The sequence below is a fragment of the Manacus candei genome, unplaced genomic scaffold, assembly GCF_025592945.1.
Source record: "Manacus candei isolate 608988 ecotype Guabito, Panama unplaced genomic scaffold, ASM2559294v1 h1tg000028l, whole genome shotgun sequence".
Lineage (NCBI taxonomy): Eukaryota > Metazoa > Chordata > Aves > Passeriformes > Pipridae > Manacus > Manacus candei.
This window is the reverse complement of record NW_026138076.1, coordinates 22,277,732-22,296,323: the sequence shown is the minus strand read 5'-3', so window position 1 is coordinate 22,296,323 and position 18,592 is coordinate 22,277,732. Positions and strand designations below refer to the sequence as shown.

Below are 18,592 nucleotides of genomic sequence, written 5' to 3'. Positions count from 1 at the left end.
AGAGCCTTCCTCCTCTCATCATCACTTTCTCCTCCAAATGCCCTTGACGAGCCATTGACCAATCACAAGAGACCAATTAAAACAGTTTATACAGAAGTTCTCCCTCCAAGGCCAAATTCACTGTTTTATCAGTGAACTTGGCAGGGAGAACTATAAACTTCTGCAGGTGGCTAAGGACAAACACAGACCAAAAATATCATCCCGACTTCGTCCAAATACAGTTACTGAGGTGAAAAAGCTAGTTAACAGTTAAACACTATTTGCTTCGAACTTACTAGTGAAGTAATACACAACTGGAGTGGAATGGTGCTGCAGCAGTGCTTATGGCACAGCTTTGGATCAACATTTACAGGCACTATCAAAATGTACACCTACAACTCAGTTTGTATAGTCGACCAACTCTCACTTTCTCCTATCTCATTAATTATATGAGGACAAAAACGTGTCGAGATTGTCACTGCTGTATGTCTTTCACAAAGAGAGAGAACCATAGAAGACTTGATTTCTTCAGTAAATCATGAACATTACATTCACTCCTACAGAAGGAACTGCCATTTGCAAGGCTGACATGTTTTAAAGTATGAATGGGTCTTCCCACAAAATGTTACACTTGATTACTTTTTCCATTGGATGAGAGCGACCTGAATATCTGAACAAGTACACGGTACCTCCATAGTTAGTTATATTTTATTCTCATGAATATTTTCTATGTTTCAAAAAAAAAAATAAAAAAATATATATTTCCTCTTATACCCAAAAGTAAGAGGAAGACAACTCTGCCAACATGGAAAACAAGATAATGACTAGGAAACCCTCTTTTATCTTTTAGGATATCTTCCAGATCTAGTCGGTAATGTTATTTACAGAGTTTCAAATAAATAACAACTGAATGCAAACCCATGACTGAAAAAGAATATCTAATGACAATCAGAGCCTAGAAAACATGAAATTCTCAAGAAACGGTAAATTTTTTGACATACACTACAATTCTATATCACTGCTAAATTCAATACAAAGACTGTAGTAGTTCTTGCAGGAAAAATGAAAACCAGTGCACTGGTAGGTAAAAAAACCCCTAATAGTCTTTAAATGACAGACTGACAAATTAAGGTATTGGGAACATTTTTGATAATAAAACCTCTGTATACTTTTTATTATTAAAAACTGTTACAAACTACCATTATTTGGTTTTCAGTTACAAAATTGCACAGTAAATTGTAGATAAAACTACTCAGCAAATGCATTTCACTCTTCAATGTAAATTTTCATTTAACAAGGAAATAAAAATAGAAAGTTGAACTCTGTAGATGTGATTTTAAAATATTCACTGTCCAATACACAATGCATTTTGCAAACTAGGCAGAAGAACTTTAAAATGTTTTCTTAGTTAGATTGTTTGTAAATTCAGAAAAGTACTCAACAAACATTAGTATTAGGATGCCTAAAAAACTCAGAGTAAGAGAACACACCAGTGTGTGTAAAACTGCAAATCTGGGGGAAAAGGCATTTCAGTATAACTTCTGAAAAAACTCACAGCCAATTGAAACAAAAAACAACAAAGCAAAAAACTAACGAAAAAAAACCCCAAACAAGCAAAAAACCCACAACAACAAAGTCAAAAAACACCAAAATCAAAAGACCCCAAAAACATATCAAGAAAAAAAAAAAGCATGAGCAAAACTTCAAAACTCACGCAATATTCAATTCAATGCTTTTAGATGAAAAATTTTGTCACTTATAAGTTCTCATACTAAAAACATACTTTCAGACCATGCCCCTCTATCAAAAACCAGAGAATAAAGGGAAAAGACAAAAGGTACTTCGTATTAAAGTAACGAAGTCATAGAACTTGGTGGAAACCTCTAAGAAATATGGTTGTAATAAAATAAAATTCATTGTAAATCTCCCTTATAAGTCAGTATCCATTTTGGTAAGTTCTTTAAACTGAATAAATACCATTTTTGCAACATATTTTTATCTCAGTGTCTTGTTTACAAGTCCCTATGCTATTTCTTCATTGCATTTGTGCCACTGGTACTATCAAAAAAGACCAAGTCCCTGAAGCATTTCTTTCAGCAATTAAAAAGCATCAAGATTCTCAGTTGTTTCAAAATGGCAGCCCTACACTCTGAAACAAAATACATGAAGTGGATTATTTTGACAGTAATCATTAAGTTCCAATGCCTGGGGAGGGAATGTGTAATGGGAAAATTTACTGCATTTACTCAAATTATTTTTAGACTAAAACTGTTGTACTATAGCATTCTCAAAGCTCCAGCTACATTTTGCCCCAAGACAGATCACTTGAACATGAGATTCCCAAAACTAGTTTTCTAGATCTTCTTTTATGTGCCACATATAAAGAGACTTTCAAAATCCTAGTGATTTTTTTTTAACTGCAAAAGACAACTATTAGATTGCAAGCCTGTTTCTTTTCAGATGTCCTAATGAAAAGCATCAGTTCTTTACTTAAATATATAAATAAAACAAAACTTCACAAACCTCATGTTTATGTTAGGGAACTTTAAGCTACTTTAGAGGTTTCTAATGCTTCCATCTCTTTCTCTATATCGAAAAAAGTTTGAAAAAATCACAGATATAAAATGATGATTAAGCTGAATTTCTGGTCCTCTTTAAATAAATCACTTGAAGACAGAGGAAATTATACAAATTGATAGAATTCTGTAGGCATTCTAGAACAGGAGCATAATTACTAATACTTGAATAGGATAAAATTTAAGTAACTAGTAGTCTTACCTTGATCAAATGGTTTACCCGGACTCCATGTACGAAAATAATCATCCTGGAGAGGGAGAAACAACTCAAATTTAGTAAAACATAAGGAATCAATGTATACACAAAAAACTCATAGTATCATGAAAGACAGAAGAAGTATACCAACCTCTACTTCCTAGAAAAGGCAAGCAGGAAAATAAAATAAAAAAAAAAGGAGAGAAAAAGATTACAGTTATCATAATGGGACAAATTACACAGAATAAAACAGTATAATTCAGAGGCCATTTGCACTCATAAAATAAAAATGCCATTTAAAAATGTTACTCCTTAGCATTTAAAATAGAAAATGTATTTCTCATAGTACCTGCATAGGTAATGTTTCTAACACTGCTTTTAAAATGTTACAGTAGTTTTCCTGTACTTTAAGTTCTAAAATACTGAAAAACTTAATTACATTTTCACTGATTGAGCTTTCAAAAGTAAAGCTTCAAAGCTGTCATCAATAAATTCAGCTATCTTAAAGAATGATACATGAATTTTTGAAAAATAAATAATTTGTTATGTAGCTTTCAATTGCATCAGTAAGACCTTTCATTAGGTAAGTCTAATTAGCTGTATTTTCTACAAATCATCTTACAAACATAAAATATCTTCCTAATTATGTCATCAGCTATATTAGGCTACAATTTCAAGAAAGAAAACCTTGAATTAAATAAATTGCAGAAATAAATTACAAATCCATAGCCAAAACAATAAATTGATCTGCATATCTCAGACAATACGTGGCACAGGAAAATGACTGGAATTGTTTATTATTATGTGGTACTCTAACTCCCTATTCTGTAGAACAAAATATTTAAAAGACTATACCAAACATTTTAAGACTGCCTAAATTAAGCTTCACAAACTGAAGTGGGTGTACTGTCAAATGCAGCAGTTCCATCTACCTTGCTAAAAGACCACTGTAAAGAAATCTCAATTTAAATTTAACTACTGGGAAAATGTGAGTCTCATGCAGTTGTCAAAGCCACAATCATAACTTAAAAACGATCAAGCATCAAACACATCTTTGCAGGTACAAAACACTTGTTGGGTTTTAATCGTTAAAGATTTTTACCTCAAATGAAAAGAAAAAAAACCAACCAAATAAACAAACAAACAAAAAACGCCCAAGGAACCCAAACAAACAGTGCTTGCAGCCTAAACCATATTTCACTGATGAGGTTTTATTTAGTGAAAATGTATTTATGGAAATGTGTGCTTTGAAAGAAAAAGAAAGAAATGAGCAGAATCTGGAAGTGCAAAATTAACCATATTTCTGTACAGATACTTACATATTCCTATACTCTGATGCTGCACAGATTAACAATCTATGAATCAATATATGTTATTTGCCTTTTTTATTATTTTTTAAGTAATAAAAAAATTTTTTTAAAGTAATAAAAAATTTCACAGACCTATTGATTTTTGTTACTCACACAAGAAATAAGCAGAAATCATGATTATGACAGCATTTTCCCATTATTCCTCCTAATACTAACTATGGAGATGTTATTCCTGCAGTGGTGTTGTGAACACGCTTGAACGAGCTGTAACGCGATGCTGTTCCATGAACACCACCACAGTGGCAAAACTTACAATTCTTGAAAACACATCAAAGTGGTAGATTCTCTTTCCATTTCTACTAAATCAACAGTGTTCACTCACAACAAGCCCATGCAGAAAATAGTGAAATATCAGAATAACTAGAACATAAAGCTATCAGAACAAAAGAGGAATCATTCTGAGTGAGACAAAAATCCCTTCTAAGGGAAAGCAGCCTGCATTTTGCTTAAGGAAGAATGTACAAGTGTGGGTTGTATAAATTACATGTTCTCAAGTTGGCCTCAAACCAACCAGAAGATAAATCAATTCTTGTTCATTTCTATCCTGCAGACAACTCCACGGATCTCAAATATAATATCCCTCAGGCATTTCTAGAAGTCTTGCTGACTTACTTCTGTCTACAAAGCAACTTCACACCTTTCTCATTACCATTCTCTGACTCTCTTCCAAGTCTATTTTCTTGATAACTAGAATTGTGCAGAGCATTCAAGATGAAGCAGCATTATGAATCTCTCCATAACACAACACTACTTTGCTCTCTATTCTTCTCCCCATTATGTCTACCTCTCTGTTGTCTTTGTAGGCTGGGTGGGAGGAGTGTTTATGTTCTTTTTAATTGCACTATAGTTTCAATGGGTTATGGTTTGCATGGAATTTTCTATTTTAAATACAAAACATATATACCCACATACCATATATACCTATACTGATTGTTCTAAAGAATTAATTTTTCAAATCATCTGTGACTTAAATAAAATCCATTATTGAATATGTTAAACAAAATTTCTATGTCCCTCTACAAACAGAACTGTTTAGAATTGATTGTCAGATTAAGTAAGGGTTGTTTAGAATTGATTTTCAGAATAAACAAGGAAATTGCTTCAATAAATCGTAGTTCCACAATTTTACAAATATTCCTAAAGCTGTTTATCCTATCACATGGCTTCCTGTTACATTCAAACCTTTCCTAATCTTCAGTCAGTAAGTTTGATTATAATAATGTTCAATATCCTCTGCAGAATGTAATCAAGATCATAATATAATTTACAAAGCCTCATTTTCATAATTTTAATATAAAACCCAGAATGAACAAATACATGGTTCTACCTCAGTGAAGGCTGAGTAGCATTACAGCATCTCTAGGTAAAGTATCCTTTAACAATCTATAAACTGAAAAAGCAATGTCTCAGGATCTCAGGAGAGAGTCTGTCTTCTGAACTTCTTCAGGAGCTTCCTTGCCTTTGTCCCAAACATGTTAAAGGGCAAGTTACAAAAGTACACAGAATAAAGTCACAAATTTGTAACAGTAACCATACCATTTATCGAAAACTTTCTAGCTAAAGATATTCATACATTTTAAATAGAAAATTCATTCTTACTGCTCTACTTGAAACTGTGTGAAATGTCACTATTTCTTTCAAGTGTGTCTCTGTCTGAAAGATGCAAAGCACTTCTAACAGCCATGGATGATGGATTTCAATGAGTTTAATATCCATGCCTTAAAATTATGCACGTTTAAGCATTATGCTCATTCAGGGTCATAGTGATGAAGTGTTTTTTAAGAACTTAAGTTCATGCTACAATTACTTACGTACTTTGAGACTAATATGTTTTTTTCTTTTTCCTGAAAAGGTCTTACTGTAAAAAAAAAAAATCATCTATGTCATCTGAAAATCTGACAACTCTACAGAAAGAACAAAAAAAGTAGCTACGTGACCAAAAAAAGCAGTTTAATAAGAAAAGACTGAGGGGGGGGGGAAGGAAAAAAGGTATTTTGTCTTAAAAATTTACTGCTTCTTTTTGGACTTCAATATTCTTCTAGATGAATTCTCACATTCTTAAATGTGTTACTACATAAGTTATATGAGTTAAGTATGAGTTACTACATAAGTTTTATAAAATACACAGTCAAGTATGGTAAAAGAGAAAAAAGCTCACTAAAAAAAAATTTGTTATGCAGCAGTTTCTATCTTTTAATAGAGATAGAAAAATATGACCCTATCACTTTTCTTTCTTCTGTAAAGCCTTTGTTACATCATTTCACTGATCTCTCCTCTGCAACATTTTCTGTAGATGCTGCCATATAATGCTTGAATTATTATCCAAGAGATATCTATATTCTAATGAACATAATGATACATGGTAGATATGATGACTGACTCAGAGAACAGCAGGTGTCCAAGAGCAAGGAAGGCAGCTTCCTCACAAATGTTTTCAGACCAAGGTTGACCTGAAAAGCTGAATATAGAAAACTCACCCCTTGTTTTGTATTCAGCATTTTAGCTCTAGTATGGCCTATACATTAAAAGCTTATATCTTAAAATCAAAGCTGATTTATAAGAGAGAAACCACTAAAATTGAAGCAGCTTTCTGATTTTGTAATTATATTCCATCCAAGTACAGTTTCACTGCTACAGCACAGGGATATTGTTAACCATATGACTTACAAACTAACAATTTTAGAAAAAGTCTAATAGGTAACTGTTCAATATCAGGTACTGTTTCAAGAAACAATATTTCTAACAGTTATCAAAGCAGAGACAAGACTTTCTGAACTTTATTCAACACCAAACTTAAGTCTGCCCATACAAAATTCCACTCAGATTTTATACAACTTACATAATGCAAAAAATACATTTTACTGCTGGTCTCCCTATTCCTACATAGGGGTTTGGGTTGTTTTTAACAAAGAAGACTGACACACTCCATTTTGTATATGGACGTGAAATCACATCTGACAATTTCAAAAGCAAAAATCTGTCAGGATGCACATGTTCCCTAACAAAACTTAAAACCTACAGTTCAGATTTAGATTTTTTTTTTCCTCTCTGCCATTAGCTATGAGACTATTTTGCTCTTTTTAATTTCAAGGAGTTTTTAATGGGCTTTCTATTCCAATTCTTATATCTGCATCTCAAGTACACACATCTGCTTCTCATCTGATGTGAAAACTCTTTACCTCTTTTAGGTTAGGTCTTTGCTATTTGGTAGATATGCTATTTTCAGACTCCACTTCAACAAGCCAACTGAATAGCCTAACTATCCCACACTGTAGCCCTCAAGCTCACTTCTGCAGCAAACTTGAGCTCACCAACTATGTCCCCTTCATGTCTTTGCACCTGTACAATAGTAGGGGTTTGACTCATCTGCTCCAAACCTTCCCAGTGACTCTGTAACATATTTCTATATCCTAAGTCTCACTGAAAGAGCTGTGGTAGGGTTGTCATCCAATACCTCTGTCCCAACCTCTTCCAGTGCTGGAAAAAGAAAGCACCAAAAGTGTGCAGAAATTTTTTTTCAGTTATGTTTTACTCCAGGACCCTCAGTGTAATGTCAGCAACACTGTCATTACCCTACAAAGCTTTAAATTGTTGGTCACACGGAGAACTGTTACAGCAATAAAAGGATCAGACATCAACAAAGCTGATATCATATGGGAAATCTACCACTCCTAAACACTGCAGTTTCCTCAAATAAAATGAGGGCCACAGACCGAATACACAGAATAACTAAGATACTACAACCACATCTAATGAGATTACTACCCCAAAGCATAAACCGCAATTGAGGAAGTGTAAGTTGCACCAGGAAACTATGTGATGCTGATGTAGTGGGAAATTCTTCACCCTGAAATCTGAGCCAGTCTGGAATCTGCATCCAAGATGCAGATGTTATTCAGTAGCATGTGGATACCTACTTGCTTATTAGATGCCTTTTTCATCTCTGATGACCTGCATAGACATCTGATCTATCATAAGCCATATGAGCACTCTGCTGTATAAATGCAGAGTGTTGGTTTAGTCAGTTAATTGCAGGATAGTGCCCACATGACAACAAGGGAGATACCACACTCCCCAGCACCACCATGCTCCTTAGCACATCTTTTACTTATTGCCCCAGATTCATTCAACAGGCGGCTTGATCTGCTGGACAATATGTACATACCTTATGTGATGACACATAGCTACAGATCTGCAGTAGAAATAGGAGCAGAACTAGTTCCAGGAAGGCAGGGACTGCTAGTCTAGCAAATTTTTTAGCTCAATACTTTCTTCTCAACAGGATGTCCCCTCTTCTTACCAGCTGAAATACCTCTTATGCTCCCCATGAAGCCACCTTTGAGAACTGCAGAGAGCAGGAACCCTTCTTTAGTGAATCAAGGTTTCAAGAAAACACAATCACATTTATTACACAGACTTATGAAATTAGAATAAAAAAAGTCCAGAAGATATTTACAGGCTAGCAAAAAGGTGACTGCTGCCAGATTTGCCTCCATATCTCCAGATTAAGTCTACCATTAGAAATATAATTAGTTTAGCCAAAACTAATTATATAGTTTTTACATTATATTATATAACTCAAAAGGAGTTCAGTGTACAAAGCACCTCAGATACAGATAAAGGCAGTGGCCCTTCACATCAGTACTCCTAGGAATCAAGAATTCAAGACTGCTGACTACCATCTTAACAATCAGTTTAGTAACTCAAAGAACCAATATGAGAAAAACTCCAAAATAACGAACCACCACAGAGGTAATATCAGCATTGCTCCTCTGGCAGAGAAAGACCCAAACACCTGCAGGCAAGATTGAGCCTTGCAGCAAAACTCTTTTCCTACTTGTTTGGCACCCAGCCTCCATGAGTGGGGTGCTGGAGTGACATGTGAAAGGACACTAGTTTATTGTTGAGTGCCAGCCTCTGGGGAGGCTGATGTCAGCTTCCTCCACTGCTCCAGCCCCTGGGCTGTGCCACCCCCGAGGTCTGTATTCTTGGGGCCAGCAAAGCACAATTAGAATCAATAGCTGCTTCCAGTGACTCTGGCACCAAGTTCCACACATTTAATGTTTATCCCGCTCCCTTTCTTTGCCTCACATTTCTAGTACCATTGATGAGGCTGGGCTAGGAGCCACCACTTGTCAGCCTTCTCTCTCCGTTGCATAGATCTCATTCAGTAAGACTTCTGCAGATGCTGTCTATTTGGTACTAGCAGTGTTGCTAACAGTACATTCGAATAGCTCAGTACTGAAATCACTCGCCAAGAAATACCAAGTGCTCACTAAAGCGTATATTCAGAAATACCGAGAAAATACTGAAAACATAAGAATTAATATCAAAGCATGAACACTATAAGCTTCTAAATCCCAGTAAAATTTAAAACATTGCTTCTTTAAGAGTGCATCTCTTACTTCTCATTATGAATTAAAGAAATAATGAACCATCTTTTCACTACAAACAGAAATGAAAAGTTTTGGTCATGCTCCTCCTATTATGATGTCAAGATTCAATTTCTGAGGAGGGCCTTACAGTAGCTTTGTTAGACTATAGGGGTTGTAGACTAACACAGTTTGAGAGAAAAAATGAAAATAGATGATACATGTGAGGTAAAAGGCTATCCGCGGGACTTTCACAACCCTCTTCAGAAGGGTTGCTGTTCCATTTCCTCAGGTGCCCCTTCAATAATGCACAAGCCTTAGGCAACAAGGGCAAAAATTAACCCACGACCTCTGTATATAATGGCACAGTGCAACCAAGAGTGGCGAAACAGCAACAGGCTACGCAGAGAGAGAAGATCACAACATGGGGCTGGAGGGAATTGACCTAGGTGTGTTGAAAGAGACTGACAATATGATTGTGAGGTTATGGTTTGTATCTACAAAACAAATAGTGAACTGTATAAGGGCATCTCTGGGAACTGGTATAAACAGTTAACATCTTAAAAAATAAAAGGTAAGAAATAGTCTGTGCACATCCATCAAGAATTTGCACATACTCAGTGCTTGACCAGCCAGACTGCCCAGAGCTCATGTAACTTGTCTTTTTTTTCCTCTTCTCCCTTCCATCTTTCTTTGTATAATGCAGATATAAATAATATAATGCAGCTAATAAAAATTGTTGTATCATGTTCAAGACAGAAGTCCTGAAAGATGTGAAGTACACACAGAGGGTCCAAAGACAGTAACAGTTTAGGTTTTAAGGGTCTACTAAGTGTCTAAGAAAGGTACTTGCAAAGGCTTTGGCCCTTACATAGTTTTTGCACAACATTTTATACCTGTATCTGACAAGAGCAAGAGGGGAAAAAAACTGTTACTCATCAACTTTTATTCAAGAAGGTGAAAATTTCTGTCTTTTTAGCATCTCAAGGATAAAAAACTGGAATCATTTACAAAACACATACCATACTTTTGTTGACTTTTTTTGTTTGTTTTTCAGTCTGGAGAAAATTCATTAAAAAGATAATCATGAGATTTGCCATATCATGGCACTCACACAGATAGAATTTTAGTATGTTTCTCCAAGCAGAAGAAAAAAAAAAGTCTCTTATGCCAAGGCTCAGAACAATGTTCTAGGCTACTTCTCATTGCCATGGAGACAGAGAACACCCTAGTGTGAAAACAGCCCAAAATGGAAGAAATTAAGGAATACAAAATATTATGAGAGAGGAATTATAGCACAATTATCATTACAAAGCAAATAAGAACAGATGTGGCAATAGAAAATGGGATGGAAGGAAAACCACGGGTTTAAAAAATGTTTGCAACTTAATAGAAGGAAGCAGTTAAAATTATTGGTCTCAGCTTAGGAATGTTGCACAGATTTTAAGAAAATAATTAGTAGTTATTTTTATATGACCTGTACAGCTTTTTCCTGAGAAAAATATCACTTTTAAGCAAGCTCAGGACTTCTAAAAAATCAATACCTGAACTTAGAATTTGTGAAGACATAAACTGCACTTCAGAATCTGTAATTAAACCAGTGATAAAGATGTTAATTCAATGTTCTTAGTGAATGCTAATGCTGGATGATTACTTTAATGTATTTTTATTATAGTCAAGTCTATGGAGCTTGTATCAGATGGGGAAAAATACTGTAAATTGGGTAGATCCAGAGAGAGTAAAGACAGTAAAAACAGAAAAATACATATTGCTAAAATAATATGAAAGAAATTTTTACACATATATATCAATTTCAGAAATTCGTATCACTTCAGAAATATGAATCATTATAAAAATACACCCTGGTTAGGTGTTATTTTTGTTAAAACTACTCATAATGTAACCAAATTGCTCTTTGATTCAAGACAGGATTCAAGATTTCTCAACAGTTATGTCCTAACCTATCAATAAAAAGCATCAAGGTCAATGCATTTTTATGCCCTCTTGCTTCTAGTGGCCCTATTGCAATCATGGAACTTACAGAGATAGTCAATGATATAGAAGCTTAAAAATATCACATGAATCAGCAAACTGCATGAATATAAAATGCCAAGTTAAAGAAAAATAAACTAGAAAAAACAGTCACTACAGTTGCCTGAGAAAAAACAGTACGGACATTTTTAACATATTTTTTTTTACTGCCATTTTATTTCATCATTTTCATATAATCAAACAATTAATAATACACCTATATCTTCTGACCCATGCCATCAACATGTTTTACTGATATTGAGTAAGAATAGTTTTTTAGGATGTATAAGAGAATACCATTAAATGCACATGGAATTTCCTAAATAAAAATCTAAGAAGGTAGCTCTCTAGTCAAAAGATAAAAGAAGTGCACAGTGAATCTTAATGAGATACCTCATTTCAACCAGATCATCAGATACCTGACACTAAATATGGTACACTCATGCACCATAGCTGGATTTTAGTGGCTAAAATACTATCCAATACCACTTACTGAGAAATGTTACTGTAGGTATCTTACAGACCATGACTCTGACGAAACTTGTCAAATAACCTTCTCCAAGTTTTTGGGGAAATCATTTTGTCTTCTAGCAACTAGTAAAAATTACTTGGTCATTCTAGCAGGAAATGAAGTAAGTGATACAATTCAAATTTTTAACTTCTGCCACTCTGTTTGCTCAGGTCCCAGTGCTTCCATTACAGATGACAAATTAAAAATAAGAAAGTACTGTTTGAAATTTTTTTATTTGTAATGTTTTACAACTTTTCATATAACTTAGAAAGCAAAAGCTGTTGTTTCCCCTTTCTGTGTCGCACCTAAGGATATGCAGACTAGTGCATATCCTTAGATGCTGGGGCAGAGGTCACACCCTTACTCAAGTGTCAAAATGAGTGAATTCCATTTCAGTATCTCAGAATCTGATACATGGATGCAAAAGGGAACTGCGTAGCATTAGTTTCTCTAGAAAAGTACATACTTAAAGTAGATAGTAAGCTTTGTCCAAGTCCTACATGAAGTAAGGCCCTATACTTGAAGGCAAACTGAATTATATCATCAGTTATATTCTTTCTTCTTTTAACAGAGCACAGAAACCACAAGACACTAATCTGATGACATAATATGAAATCCATGCTAAGTCATGCATGTGCTGCTTTACAGATGTTCAGAACTGAAAACATTTCTTTCACAGTCTGCAAATGCTGCTGTTTCTTAAAGAAAGAAAAGTATGAACACTGAGAGGACCAACTAAATAGTTGTGATAAAAAATGCAGAAGGAAACCCATTTTAATTCCTTTCACTTGGAATATTGTTGCTACCTTTGCCCTCTAACGGAAAAGTTCATTAACTTACAATGCAGAGTTTGCAGCTTATGAATTAACACAGCCTGCCACTAAGTAGTAAGAAATTTACAAATCTAGTAGTAAAGTGTGCAAAATACATTACATGTCTGGATTAAATGCCTTGAGTAGGTTACTACCTCTGCCTTTGGTCAGTCTTTCATAGAAATTGAGGGAGATAACTTAAATTTTCCCAACCACTGGGTACTGAAAATATAAAAGAGATGATAATATTATTAGTTAACATTAAACCATTACATACTTTAAATGAGAAATACTACTAATATATGGACGTGTTCAAAACTTCACCACAAGACTGAGAAAAGATGTTTACCCTTTATACTGTCAACATGTTTTGTTGTATTTTTCAACATAAGTTATTTAGCTACAAAATCTGTAACTGGGAAGAGATCCTGCTTGTTTCCTTGGCATGTGCTGGAAAAAGCTTAAACCAATTTCCTGTATCTTCTGTGACTCCCTTGTACAGCCACTCTGTATCACAGAAAAACCCATTGCGCCATAAGTTTGGCACAAACCCACAAGTCAGTAGCAGATAACACATGAAACAACGGGATGGAAAAAGTACTTTCCTTTTATTAATGCAAAATTTGGTTTATGTATATATATGTGTGTATATGTATATATATACACATAATCCCTAATTTATTCACAGACCAGCATTATTATTATTTTCTACCTCTAATTTTTTGCTCTTTATAGAAGTCCTTTTATTTTCTGTATCGGCATGTACACTAATCTACAGCACATAAAAGTTTAACTGTATATTTTAGAGGTGATATCTTAATTTCCAGCAAAACTACTACAGCCTAGTATCTAACAAGGGAGCAAGAATGATTATAAGACAATCTCTGTACTAAAAATTTAGTTTGTATTTCATATTTGAACAAAATAAGAATCTGAACTGCAACATTTTTCAAGTGATTTACTTCAGCTATTTTACATGATCAAAGATGCTGTTATTTCTATCTTTAAAAAAAAAGCATTCCCAGAGACAAGAAACGATGTTGTTCAGTCTCATTCAGTAAATGAAAAATGATACAGCATTCTCCAATGCAAAGGAAAAAAGTCACCAGTTAAACATACTGATAAGCATAGAACAGAATTAAAAGGCCTTCTCCTCAGTTCTAATGAATTATTAGAGCCCAGACTGAAGGGAAATCAAAAGAAAAAGTCAGTTTTGCTGGAACTGAGTATGTGCAATTGTTAGTCACCTGCATTTTAATCAGTTCACAAGGTTGACAGTTACAGTCCAAAGAGAAACAGGTTCACAGAGGATCATTTAAAAGATGGACTGAAATGTTTTAGTGTTGAAAAATTAAAATTTATTTTACTGCTGCAGCATCCACACCAAGGCCATATACCATAATATTAGATATATATCAAAGATCAGAAGACCTCTGCTCTGTGTGTCTGAAAGTACTGTCTTGAAGACTTAACTGGGGTATTTTGTCTGCCTTAGCTTGAGTAAGGAAAGTTGACAAACAAAAGAAAATATGCAGCAGTTGAAGAAAGAAATTACAAAAAAAATTAATACTTGGCAGTAACTGAACTCTTTAAAAAGTAAGAGCTTTGCAGGCAGTAAAGTCTCAGCTTTGCTATTTAAAGTCTCAAAAATGTCTTATGTATTTGTGCTTATAGAGAAAAACTGATCATTCCTTTTAAATGCTGTCTCTCACTAGAAATGCGTAAGACCTATCTCAGGTTGTAAGATCTTGTATTCTGAGCACAAAGTAGAAGAACTTCGTGACACATTTATTCTTCCAAATTTGAGACACTCTTACAGAATCATAGAATCATTAAGGCTGGAAAAGACCTTGAAGACTACAGAGTCCAACCTTTGACCTAGAACACAGCACTAAGTGCCACATCCAGTCATTTCTTGAACACTTCCAGGGATGGTGACTTCACCATTTCCCTAGTCAGCCCATTCCAAAGCTTAACCACTCTTTCAGTGAAGAAATTCTTCCTTATGTCAAATCTAAACCTACCCTGGCTCAGCTTGTGGCCATTTCCTCCTGTACTGCCACTAGTTAGCCAGGAGAAGAGACCAATCCCCAGCTTTCCACAACCTCTTTTCTGGTGGCTGTAGAGACCAGTCTCATTTTCTCCAGACTAAACAACCCCAACCCCAACTCCCTCAGCCACCCCTCATAAGACTTGTGCTCCAGACCTTAACCAGATCCACTGTTCTTCTCTGGACATGCTCCAGCACCTGTCCTTCCTGTAGTGAGGGGCCCAAAACTCAACACAGGACTCGAGGTGCAGCCTCACCAGTGCCAAGTACAGGGGAACAATCACTGCCCTGGTCCTGCTGGCCACACTATTTCTGATAAAAGCCAGGATGTCACTGGCCTTCCTTACATCTGGGCACGCTGCTGGCTCATGTTCAGCCAGCTGTCAAACAGCACCCCCCAAGCCCCTTTCTGGTGGGCAGCTTTCCAGCCACTCTGCCCCAAGCCTGTGGCACTGCCTGCAGTTGTTGTGACCCAAGGGCAGGACCCAGCACTTGGCCTTGCTGAAACTCAGACAAATGGCCTCATCCCATTGATTCAGCCTGTTCAGATCCTCCTGCAGAGCCTCCCTACCCTACAGCAGACAAACACTCCTGCCCAGCTTAGTGTCATCTGAGAACTTCCTGAGCTGCACTGGATCCTCTTGTCCAGATCATCAATAAAGATACTAAACAGGCTTGGCCCTAATACTGAGCAGTGGGGAACACTTGAGGATTGTATCTCAGAATGGTATTTCACACTTAAGGAAACTAATTAGCACTGTTTAGATACATCTGAAATGCTAAGTACATTTATATGCTTATAACAAATGAGAAAGCATCACACAGCTAACTTACTGACAAAAAATGTTTTAAAAACAGAAGTCCATAAAAGCCGAAAAAAAGTAACAGTTTCCATTTTTTGAGCAATTCTAATAAGTATCAGTGATATTGCTACAATTTAAAAAAAGTCATGATCACATCTGTAAAATACCTAAGTGTCTATAAATCACCATATAGATACATCTTCTAATACATTATTACTTTTGTAGAGTGGAATAATCACTGATTCTAGAATGGGGCCACACATGTAACTAGGCTGTGTTAATAAATACTAGTTCTTTTAACAGAAAACTGTGACTTAAAGAACAGGAGATAACAACAAGAATCCTAAAAGGACAAGATAACACAAGATGTCTTTCAAGTACACACACAGAACAATACCAAAGAATATAAAAATCAAATCAAACATGACCAATTAGTGATCACTAAAGGAAAAAAAACAGTGAGAGCTGTTCAGAACTGGTTTTCAAAGGAAAGATGTACATGTATAGAATTATCTATGATTGACACAGGTTGAGATGTCTTTTGCTAACAAGTAACAACTACTTGCACTGGGACCAGACTTCAGAACTGGAAATGCAAAATTGATCATGGATGTGCAATAGCAGAGTGTAGAATAGTATCATTTAAGTGAAATATATATCCCAACTGCTCATAATATATCCCATCTTTGAGGCTTAGTTGTAATTGGGATGCAGGACACGCAAATGCTATCAGATTTCTCCTATATTTTGAATGTGCAGCCTTTACATGACTTCAGCACTGTGCACCCTAACTATTCAGACAGTTATATGTTCTACTAATTTCTAAATTATGCATATCAAGCTAAGAATTTGCACACGCATTTTAAAATAACATACACCTGTAACTCCAGACTACGTCACTTCATCAAGAAAAAAAAAGTAGTTTAAACCTCTGATATGTTTTCATTCAGAATCCTTTCACAGCCGTAAGTGATTAACCTATATAAAAGAGGTGCCATCTTGATTTAAAGCCCTATTTAACTGTACCACTGAAGCAACAGCAGTTACAGACTATAACAGCTGTACAGCAGTTACAGTCAGATTAAAAAAAGCTGACTCCCCCTGCAGGAATCAAGTAACAGTATTTGATGTTGATTACACTTTTGCACACACCAGTAACCTACAGAAAATCCAAGAGAAGTCTTACCAAGCTTATATCGATTGATAACAAGCTTACATGTTGATTATCTCTAAGAAATATACAACATTTGGAAAAGGAAAAAAATCAAAATGGTAATGAAGGCTTTGAGATAGTACATGTGGGATTCCAAAACCCTAGACTAAATGTATGTGTGCATATATAGACATATATTCCTATTATAAACTTTTTTTTCTTACACAAGATCTCCTGTGAAGGTGCAGGTGACTATCACATTACTATTCATACCACTTAATTTGGGGCTGATTAGCTTCTAGAAGCCTGGAGCTTAGATGCTTTGTTTAGATCTGGACTATATAAAGTAATTCTATTACAGGGTAGTTGTAAGAGGTATGATATATGTTATGGCCTATCTAACAATCAAGGTGCAAAAGAAGTCTTTTGATAAGGTGTGATTCCTTGAGACCAAACAGTTTTTCAGCTGCTAGATAGCGTGTGCTAGCTTCTGTTACTTGGGAGTGCCTGAGTCACTTGTAGTGGTGGGTGAACTGGAGATCTGGATTGAGGATCAGTCTTCAAAGAAAAACTATATGGGAGCAAGCTGGTCAACACAGAATCGTGGTAAAGAACTACTTTTGCAGCACAAAATGTCAAGTAGCAGATTAGCAGACTGAAATTGGGAGAGAATGGGAACTTTTCAGACCTACATAAGCTTAGTGGTGTTCCTAATGACTCCAAAAATAAATTACCTCTTTTTCCTAACTTTAATCTAGGGTAGCTAGTATTCAAATATGAGACACAAGACTTGCCTTTTTTCTTTACTATTTTATACATGTATATATATATGTGTGTGTGTGTGTGTGCTTATACACAGAATTTAGTTATAAACTTAACTGTTGTTCAGTTCCACTCCAGTTTTGATGTTATTACTTAGTGGATACAGTTATCATCCTTTTCCTTATGAGTGTGCTCATCACCTAAGTGATCATTTTTTCTCTGCTTTCCAAAGCTGCCCTTTGCTCAGCTTCCCAATATTCCACGCTACTGAAAAAAACTCACCTCCAAATATTGGATACAAAACACTTACTTTATCTGAGTGAGAACATATGCATTTTAAAGTTTAGAAGTAGTAAAACATCACTGTTGACTTTACTGTCCTCTAGGCAATGTCCTAATATAAAGTATTTGCAAAGCTGATGTAACTTGTATCAACTATTACAATGCTGTAATTTTAATGTCTATATAGCTTTATATTCATTAGTTTTTAGTTTTTATTTGTACATGCCCTATAGACATTGGCCGAGGTATTGTGATTTTTGGGTTGTTTTAATTTCTAGAACCAGTAGCAGTTTCTTCAGTAGATTTGAGGGTACTCTGAAAGTACAATCATAATTGTGCATCTACAATTTTGGAATGTAAATAAGGTGCCACACAGTTTAAACTCAATAATAAAACAAATATATGGACAAGAGAAAATAACATTGGCAAAAAGAAAAGAACTATTTTCTAAGTCAGTCAGTCATCCCTTTGGCTTTGTGGGATACAAAAAAATTCCCACACTTCTTGCTAACATTAGAAAAGTACAAAATTAGTAAACTGGAGAACACAACAGAAAAAAAAGCATATAGATTTTAGGGTGATATGTTATTTTTTATTAGAGTAATAGTAATATATAATGTAACTTGGGAAAATAAAGAAATATTCCAGCATGCAATACGTACTTGAATTGGGTTTCATTATCAGATACATTTGGA

General features: G+C 35.1%; 1 protein-coding gene across 2 annotated transcripts in view; it reads right to left on the bottom strand.

Moving 5' to 3' along the window:
* SPOCK3 (SPARC (osteonectin), cwcv and kazal like domains proteoglycan 3) overlaps positions 1–18,592 on the bottom strand; it is a 179,813-nt gene that overhangs the window by 107,172 nt on the left and 54,049 nt on the right. For both annotated transcript variants that reach the window (XM_051790187.1, XM_051790188.1), the window contains one exon: positions 2,758–2,803. In XM_051790187.1, the coding sequence (XP_051646147.1) occupies positions 2,758–2,803 (46 nt within the window). The remainder of the gene's footprint in view (positions 1–2,757; positions 2,804–18,592) is intronic.